The sequence below is a fragment of the Setaria viridis genome, chromosome 2, assembly GCF_005286985.2.
Source record: "Setaria viridis chromosome 2, Setaria_viridis_v4.0, whole genome shotgun sequence".
In the NCBI taxonomy this organism is placed as follows: Eukaryota; Viridiplantae; Streptophyta; class Magnoliopsida; order Poales; family Poaceae; genus Setaria; species Setaria viridis.
Genome location: NC_048264.2, coordinates 43,848,219 through 43,858,025, shown reverse-complemented (window position 1 = coordinate 43,858,025; position 9,807 = coordinate 43,848,219). Strand labels below are relative to the sequence as shown.

Genomic DNA, 9,807 nt, shown 5'->3' with positions numbered 1-9,807 from the left:
CGATGATTTTGCAATATTTTTGAAAGCAAATATCATATCTTGGAGTGCTAGAAAGCAAGCTACAGGTCAAGTACAGAGGCGGAATACAAGTCCATGGCCAATGCCACGGCTGAATTAATCTGGATGGAGTCTTTGCTCGGTGAGCTTGGCGTCAAATTGACACAACCACCTATTTTGTGGTGTGATAATCTGGGAGCTACCTACTTGTTTGCAAATTCAGTGTTCCATGCTAGAACAAAGAATATAGAAATTGACTTTCATTTTGTGAGAGAATGAGTAATGAAGAAGCAGTTGCAGGTCAGATTCATCTCTACAAATGATCAGATTGCTAATGGTTTCACTAAAGCCTTGCCGGTTGGAAAACTTCAAGAATTTAAGAGCAATCTAAATCTCAAGCGTAAAAGAAATTTAGAATGAGGGAGAATGTTAGAATATCTTGAGTAATCAATTTAAACACTTAGTCATCCTTGGTTGGTTCAGGTGCTTAGATATAAGTCTTGTGTAAACAGGATCACAAGACTGTGTATATCTCTTGAGTGGTGGGCAACCATATTTCCTCTTCTTCTCACACGCCGCTCCCGCGACGGGGTGCCTGCAGGCCACGTCTTTGGCATGCTCCTTGAGCGGGTTTTATTCTTGAGTTTCGGGGGTGGGTCCGCGGAAGCTCCACCCGACCGCGACCTGCCCCGTTGCCATCCCTAGTCAAACATCATGCGAATGCGATGGCGGAGAGGAGCACGGTGAGGATGGCGGCCACCCCAGCGCTTGGGAGCAAGGTTGCCGCTGTAGTGTCCATGCCGGTGCCTGCCGGTCCTAGACCGAGCCCAGCGCCAGTGGTTCCAGTAGTAGTGCCGGTTCGCATGCCTGTGCCGGTGGTGCCGGCACCGAGCGTGAAGGTTCCTGGGGTACCGCCCATTGTGCCTCCAGTGGTCGGGGTCATCGTTCCAACAGCGCCGTATAAGGAAGGCAATGCTGTTTGTAATATTGATTCAAGTATATGCTGAATGTTCTGCAATTCCTAATACAATCATCTGCCAGCTATGTCTTTTATGCTGCTAGTGCTAATTGAACACACTGCTGCAGTCAAGTTCATGATGCAGAATTGTAAAAAAAAAAAAAAGGATCTCTAGCATGGGACTATAGAAGCATAAAAAGGACAACAATGGCCACGAAGAAGTATAGCGCGTCTATCCCAACATACAATTGCAAATTGCGATTCATAGGTATGCATGTTGAATATTCCTCTAGTGCAACTGATCTGATGTATAAATTCCAGTTTCTTATTCCAGAATTCGCTAGTAGCATGAGCATCATTTCAATTTCAGTGCACACATGATACATGGGTTTCATGAGGTACCAGCCCCCAAAGCGCACAATTTTGAAGTAGTACTTCATGGATCACGGTACAGACTACAGAGTTAATAATTTAAGTGAATTTCACAATGTACCTTGCACTTGTAGGGTAAGAGCAGCCAGAAGAACCTGAAAGATACAAGCAAGACTCCGATTGAGGTCTTCCAAAGATTCTGATTGAGTGATATGCCACCAGCCGCACAATGCAATAGCTTCGAACTTTGAAAAAGTTCTTGAAAATTTCTTGTAGTTATTCGCAAACTTTCTATTTTACTATTTTAGTTAAGCTAGTCCACATCAATAGCATAATCCAGTACCAGTACAGAACCTGATCCCCTGAAGCTTGGCCAATACACCAGGATAGCTTTTACTTGCACTAACTGATAACTAAATGAAATATACCAAAATGATCTGATTCACAATCTTCCACGGTAAAAAAGTTGAGCTCAGATGGCACAGGCGCACAAGTTCAGAAAACCTAACAAACTTTCGAGATGCACATGCACTGCAAAGCAAAATGAGTATTGATTCGACTAACCACTAGCATGCAACTTGCAGCCAATCTCATGAAGATGCCATTACTTGGGTCACTGGTGGTGAGGGTGGCGGTGCCGGTGAAGTCGCAGGTGGCGCCCTTGGCCTTGTTGTTCTGGTAGTTGCTGTTGGCCGCCCAGGAGCAGTGCGCGGCGACGGTGTTGGGGTTGTACCGCCCCCCGTTCTCATGGATGGAGTTGCAGTCCGCCCCCCGAGCCGCAGGCGTAGTCGATGGTCTTCTGCAGCGAGGCCTGCGGCGCATCCTGCTTGCACACGCACCATTCTGCACAACAATATTAAAAAGATCACTAGAGATTACAAGAAAGCTTTGGGCATTTCAGCACAGATGGCCAGCATGCCAGGGGAATGTGACGGTACGGTCTGTGTCTGTCGGCTAGATAGTGGCTGATTATTGGCACCTGCATTTGCAACTTGTGAAAAATTTCTCCATATTTTCCAATTAAAATAATATTGTTTCGATGAAAGGCTCATGAAAGTTAGCCTGCGGCGCCAAGGTTACTTCACAAGGTAGGGAGGAAGAAGATTTCCAGAGTTCAGAATGACTACGGCTACTACGGATGTGCAAACGGTTGGGAACTCGCCAAAAAACTGACGTGCAACAATGGTTTGACGAAAACGATCTGGCAAACACTACGGCGCAGAGGAGCAGTGGTGGCTTGCCACGGATCGATCATGACAATACACTACAGGATGTTTATTTGGACATTCGAGAACTGGAAATACATCCACTACAAGACAACCAGTCAATACATCATATGCATGCATGCACACACAAAGTTCTCGCTCACTTATAATCCGATCCAAACACGCTTCCCCGCGGCGCGGTGCCGACGCCTACACCATGGCAGCTACCGCCGCCGCAGCGCCGGCGGAGTGCAGGAGCTTGAAGTAGAGCTTCTTCTTGGCCAGGAACGCGGCGCGGGAGATGAGCGCGCCGCCGGCTCCGGGCGCCTTCATCATGGCGACGGCCGGGGCCGCCACGGGCCACAGGAGGTAGGCGCCCACCGCGCCGACGGCGATGACGGCCGCCGCTCCCGCGACGGGGTGCCTGGAGGCCACGTCTTTGGCGTGCTCCTTGAGGCGGTCGAGCTTCGCGCCGAGGGACTCGTGGTTGCCAACTACGGCTTCGGCGGTGGCCATTTCTGTTCTTTGGTTTGCGCAAAGGGGTGCGGCAGCCTCAGCAAGTGGGGCTTTTTATGCCTCAAGATAAGGTCTCGTCACTATATATGGCCAAACGAGCACCCGGCCCGGCCTGGCACAAGCACGATTTGGTCCGGCATGTTTAGGCCCGTACAGGAATCATGCCGGGTCATGCCGAAGGAGCGGTCCAGGCACGGTCTACTGCCTTCTTAGGCGGGTCGTGCTAGCACGCTAGCTTGGCGGGCTTTAACGGCCTTACCGTGCTCATGCCGGCCTGCAGCACGGCTTCGGAGCCGGTTCCTCTGCTCCGCTTCTCCGTCCGCCTCCCCTCGCCGGCAGCACTAGCGCAACCCGTCGCGGGGCGGTCCCAGTGGGCGGCGGTGCCTCCACGGCAGTGGGGTGGGACCCAGGGGCAGCGGAGGCCATGCCGCGGAGCAGGGGCGGCGGGTGCGGCACGCACCTCGTGGGAGAAGCAGGGGGGAGGCGGCGGATGGTGCGAGGGGCCGGCGGGTGCAGGAGGCGGCGGAGGGCTGCGGGAGAGGCGGTAGGGGAGGCGGCGGAGGGTCGCGAGAGAAGCGGTGGGGAAGGCGGCGGAGGGCACGAGGGGCCGGCGGTCGCGCGAGGCGGCGGAGGGTCGCGGGAGAAGCGACGGGGGAGGCGGCGAAGGGCGCGAGGGGCCGGGGGCAGGGGAGGCAGCAGCAGAATGGAGGAGAAGGTAGGGTTTGGGGGGTTTTATATGCGGGTCGAGCGAGTCTTATTAGGCTGGGCCGCCCACTTAACCCCGACAGGCCAAATGGGCCAGATTGTGCTGACCTAGCACGTGGGCTGAGGCAACGGCCCAAGCACGGCCCGTGGTGTGGGTCGGGCTAGCACGGGCATGACGGTCATCATGTCGGGCCGTGCATGGACAGGGCCAAAAGCCTGTGCCATGGGCTGGCACACGAGCCACGGGCTATATGGCCAACTATACTCGTCACTTCATCAGGCTTGGGAACTCGTAGATATAGATGGCAAAACGGGCGGTCTGGCCTGGCCTAGCCCAAGCACGATTTGGCCCGGCCTGTTTAGGCACGGCACAGTGTGGCCCGAATAATAACTGTGCCGTGCTGTGCCGGCCTGCGTGCCGAAGAAGCGGTCCAGGCACGGCACGCTACCTTCTTAGGGGGCCGTGCCGGCACGCTCGCCTAATGGGTCTTAACGGCCTTGCCGTGCTCGTGCCAGCCCGCCCCTCATTTTCCTTCCAGTTTTTGTTCTAGAGACCACCGGAATGGGAATAATCCTCCTGCGCCACCACCGTTTTTGCCGACCATGGCCTCCTCCACTAGCACCGTCGCCACCGGAGCCCCGTTGTGCCTGCTATCCTCCTCCTGCGCCCGTCTCTCCAACCCCATCCTTCCCCACCCTCACCGCCTCACCCTCTACTGCCCCATCTCATTCCAGCGCCTCACAGTCCGGTCCACTGCCTCCCCGTCCCCCTCTACCACTTCCTCATCCCCATCGGGCTCCAGCCCCGTAGACCTATCGCAGCTACCACCAGTGCTTCACGACATTGTCAGCCTCTTCCAATCCATCCTCGACGCGCGCACCCAGTACAAGAAGCTCCTCGCCTAGGCCTCGCGGTTGCCGCCCATGGACCCAGCGCTCAATACCGATTCCAGTCGCGTCCGAGGGTGCGTCTCCCAGGTCTGGGTCCACGCCGAGCCGGAGGAGGGCGACGGCGGCGGCCGCATCATCAAGTTCAACCGACTCCAACGCGCAGCTCACCAAGGGCCTAGCCGCGCTGCTCGGGCTCGGGCTCTCCGATGCGCCCATGGCGGATGTGGCCAAGGTGCCCATGGAGTTCATTGAGCTGTTGGGGATAGCCTCTCTCCCTTTAGGAGTTGCGACGGGCCGAGCGGGCCTTAATATGCCGGGCTGCCCACTTAATCGTAACGGGCAAATGGGTCGTGCGGTGCTGGGCCAGCATGTGGGCTGAGAGAGCAGCCCAGGCACGGCCCATGGTTTGGGCCAGGCCAGCACGAGCACGACATCTGCCGTGCCGTGCTCGGACCAGATCAAAATACTGTGTCGTGGGCCGGCCCACGTGCCACGGGCCATATGGCCAACTATACCCGTAGAGGCTAAGCATGCTGCGCGTACATGGTGGGTCCCAAGGCGAGTAGCAAAGTAGTAACCACAGCTACTGGCTACTGCTTCGGCTCCAGCTCAACCGCTCCCAATGCAAGGTGAAGCAGTCACACAGAGCAGTAAAAACACAAGACCATGGCCCTGGTTTGGATAGGCTTCTCGTGTCAACGCTTAAATTATAAGCTACGTGAAGATTTTCTCGCTTATCGTCAAATCTCACTTTTTGCTTCTCATACTTCGAATCTTTGAAATGGCCTACAGCAGAAGCGAAGCGAGAATAAACGAGCGAAAATAAGCGAGCCGTTATTTCAAGCCATAAACCGATGAAAATCGTGTCTAACAGGGCCGTAAACGGATTGTAATCATATCCAAACAGGGCCATGTAGGCCAGATCAAATGCAGAAGCAACATCTTGACAGTGAAGAGGGCTCGACGGGTCCAGATTCAGGCCTGGTAACTCACATGGAGCAAGTAAGTACACGAGCTCAGTTTCCCGTGTGTGCACATTTGGGCCTATATCACTACGTTAGAAATGATTTTCGCTGGCGGTCAAAACCGATTTCTTCTGGCGGGTTCCGCACCTGGCAGCAACTCACTGTCTGCACAAATGGTCTTTGTGTTGGTGGGTGTCCACCCGCCAGTACAGTTTCAATTTGCGCTAGCGGGTGTTTAGGTAGCCCACCGGCACCGATATTTTTGGATAATAAAAAAGGCTGGCCGTATCCGCTCCTGCTGCAGCAACCATGGCCGCGCCGCGGCTCAGCGTTGGAGCTTGGCCGTCGGAGCATGGCCTTGGCGCCCGCTGACGGAGGTCGCCCTCGACGCCCGTCCTTGGACGCGCCGTCAGAACTCGACCTTAGCACCCGCCGTCTATGAAAACCCTAGCTAATTTAGCTTTGATTAAGCTTGAATAGGGAGATTAGACACTCAATTAGCACATGTAAGGTCTAAATTGCCCTTTAGAAGCTTAAATTTGGGGTCAATTTAAAACTCGAAATTTTATATAGGGACTTGAGTTTTTGTCAATCTAAGAGTTGTAGAACTTTACAAACCCAACAACTTTTCTTATTTGAACTTTAAATTTTTTGGAGAGGAAGAGATTCAAAAACTAGATTTAAATTCAGGAGCCATTCAAACACATCTCCAAAATCACTAAGTCCTGAGAATACAGCTGATTAGAGTAGTTTAGCTTCGGTTATTCAAATTCTAGACCTGGACTTGAGTTGGAGCTTTTACAAAAGTTGTAGAGTAAACATTGGAGAACAAGGTTGCAATTAGAGCCTGGACTAAATCACCATAGAACCTGTTCAAACTCTAGGCTAAAATCAGCAACAATTTCAAAAATAGCACAGAAAGCTCGAAGGCTAAAATCAGCAACAATTTCTCACAAATTCTAAATTGAACTCGAGCTGAACCTTTTACCAAAGTTTGAGTCCTAGATGTGTACTACAACTTCATCCCTTTTCCCCAGGCCAAAATTCAAGCCTAACCATGTCAAAACCTGAGCCAAAGTTAGCTAAAACCTTCAATTCAGCCTCAACTCGGAGTCTGGAGTTTCAGCGTTCCCATGAAATTTGAACTCAAATAACTTCCAAATGAGCGCGGTTTTGCACGATAAGTCTTTTAAGATTTGTAAGTTGAAGTCAGGTCTACACTTTTTACATTTGGATATTTTCGACTTCACTTGAAAAATTTAGAGAAAATGTCGCCCAAAACTCGGTCCCTCGCGCGACGTCGCGTTCCGCCTCATCGCCCAGAGCGCGCTCGCCACTTGCGCCCGTCGCGCCGCGACACGTCGCCGGCGTCCGTTCGTCGGAGCCGCTTCGCCCTATGGCCACCGTGATGGGACGGGACAGCCCGGCGCTTCGCCCAGTCGCTGCCCGAGCACATCTTGCCCCCTGTCCCGCACCTCCGCTGGCTTCTCCGCACGCGCGCGCACCCGCCCAGCTCGGCCACGTCGCCGCAGCTCGCCGGCGAAAAGCGCCCGGCCAACCGCCGCCTTGGACGTGACCACACACGCCGCGACTCGCCAATCGTTCCGCGCGACCCAAGGTTTTCCCACGCTCCCGCTATCCCGCTTGGCCAATGGCCTGGAGATCCCCGGAGCGCCCGCATCTCCGCTCGCCAGTCCGCGCCGCCGGCCAACGGCGTTCCGCCCCGCCTTCCTCCCCCAACCAAGGCCCGCTCTTGTCCTCCAGCGCAACCGCCTCGCTTCGCTCCCGCACGCACATTCCCGAGCCTATAAAAGGCTTTAAAGCTCACCGGAGCTCCCCTCCCCGCGCGCCACCACTCTGCACGCCCGCCGCCGTGAAGCCCACCGTGGAAGTCCCCCTCCCGCGCTTCTCCACCATACTCTGAGCCGCACACAGCGCCCCACACACCTCAATGCACCTCCCCGAACCGCCTCTAGCTCGCCGGAGTCGTCACCGGAGCCGGAGCAGAGAAGCCGCGCCGCCGAGTTCTTCCCCCTCGCGGTCCGCCGTCGACGAGCCGCCTCCGTCTCCAATCCCATAAGCTCAACCCACCTATGTGAGTCCCTCGTCACCCCTGAGCTCCCTCCCGGCCTCAAGCTCGCCGGCGCTCGCCGGAAAGCTCGCCGGAACACCCCGGGCGAGCCAAGGACTACATTGCTTTGATTTAGTTCTTTCTAGGGGCCTGCGCGTAAGCAACAGGGACGTGTTCGTGAATTTTCAAAACCTGTAGGGGTCCATGAGTAAATATGCCAGCGACTTTTCTGTTTTAAATATAAAATACATGGCTGAATTTTGAAACTGCATAAATAAAGGTAAAAAAATGATACAAATGCCAAATCACTTTTTTTAGGATCAGTGAGTTGTGAAGTTTCAAAGAAAAATATTTTTAGACATGTCATGTTATATGTATTTCTCTAGGTTTTAAATCTTGTTTAAGCCATTAAATGCTTAGTAAATCACTCAAAAGTGGTAAAATAGCAAAACTTCCTCTGTTAGCTCTATTACATTAAGCTTGTGTTTAGAAAAGTGGTTGTGACCCTAGTTTAGATGTGTTATGCACTGTTTTAGTTTTAACTTTAAAATCTAGGGTGAAATCTTACTTTTTGCATGATAAATAGAATATGTCAGAGAAAAATGTCAAATCACTTTTTTTTGGAACACACATGAAACATAAGTGCTAGGAAAAATAATGGTCACTGGATGAAACTGGGTGAAACATGCTTATCTTTTTGTTCAAGATTAAATGATAGAAAAATATGTAAAATAGATGTATTTCACCAAAAATCATGGAAATATCATAAAATACTATGTTGCACTTGTATAACACACTGTTAAAATTTCAGAGCCAAAAACTCTGTAAATTTTGAGATAAAAATAGTTAAATGCTTTCTATCATAGCCTAATAATTTAATTTTAATTATTTTTGTAGAAGTCCACTGTACCCCAACCTTTTACAGTAGCTTAGTTTTAACATGGTTAATTTCCTGTTAAATTTTAAGTGCCATATCTCACTGTATGCATGCGGGAACAAATTTGGAAGTGAAGTGTTGATTAAAACTAAATAAAAACATTAAGTAATACTAGGGGTAATATGGGAAATATTGGAAGAGGTAAAAAAACATTTAGAAAACTGGGTTATGCTCCCTCATGATATGTTAATTATGTTTGTGCATTTACGTTCATAGGAGTTGCTTGAAACCCTAGTTGCATGATCGTAGGTACTTATGTGCTGAATATTAGTATGTTAAGGCGAGTAGTTGCAATGCTAAATAGGGACACGGTAAAAGTCGAGTGATTTCCTGTCACTCGCGAGCTATAGGAGTTGCCTATTTATTTATGTTGCAACCATAAGGATTGACGGGCAGGGTTGGGCTATATGTTCTATTTTGGTGGATGGTGGATTGCCCCGTCTGTCTAGAAGAAAACTACTAAGGTCGAGATGTGTTAGGACAGTGGTCAAGTGTTTGAAACTACAAAGCTCATACCTAGTACGGGATGGAGAACCCTAGTACCTGATTAGTCCAGGATGTGGGCATACCTACCCACTCTCTGTGGAACTAGGTTCCCCTGCTTTAGCATGTGGGTACAAGTGCAGCCACGATACGGCGTCGTTCCAGGACCGTTAGGGCATTGTATCCAAGGGAAGTGGGACCTGATCATGTGCTGGGGATTGATGGGACGGCTGACATGTGTGGACTCGTCGTGGTACGCATCTGTCGTGGGTTTAGGTTCACCTTGCAAGGTTAAAAAACTCGATTCGAATCGTCTGCCTCTCACAATTTGAGACTACTTGACTGCACTTCTGCACTGAGTAAGAAGAGGAACAAATGATGAAAAAAATATCGATGCTTGAATTAAATTGCTTGATCACATGTTGCTTAGCATATGTGCTTACCTAGAATGGATAACTAACTAGAACATGTTGCTAAGTAAGGACCCACTTTAGATGCTTTTGGCAAAATAAACCCCTCAGCCAAAAAGCCTTGCATGTCTAGAAGTTGGTGGAGTAGTTACCATCCGACGGTTAAGTCTTGCTGAGTATTAGTATACTCAGCCTTGCTTGTGGCTATGTTTCTAGGTAGTGCTGATTTTGAGAAAATGATTGCCAGTTTGAATTGGCCGACCCAACTCCCTCTGGGTTGGACGGTCGAGTGGAAAT

At 51.2% G+C, this 9,807-nt stretch overlaps 1 protein-coding gene and 1 pseudogene across 1 annotated transcript; both read right to left on the bottom strand.

Moving 5' to 3' along the window:
* Positions 1–370: 370 nt before the first annotated feature.
* LOC117844470 (PLASMODESMATA CALLOSE-BINDING PROTEIN 2-like) lies at positions 371–2,338 on the bottom strand (annotated as a pseudogene).
* A 238-nt stretch (positions 2,339–2,576) lies between these two features.
* Positions 2,577–3,112, bottom strand: LOC117843368 (protein EGG APPARATUS-1). Its single transcript, XM_034723944.2, has one exon. The coding sequence runs from the start codon at positions 3,046–3,048 to the stop codon at positions 2,743–2,745; it is 306 nt and encodes a 101-aa protein (XP_034579835.1). The 5' UTR covers positions 3,049–3,112; the 3' UTR covers positions 2,577–2,742.
* Positions 3,113–9,807: the final 6,695 nt, after the last annotated feature.

Bases quoted from the DNA above. Each gene is read 5' to 3' on its own strand.
- LOC117843368 (XM_034723944.2), bottom strand. From the start codon at position 3,048: ATGGCCACCGCCGAAGCCGTAGTTGGCAACCACGAGTCCCTCGGCGCG.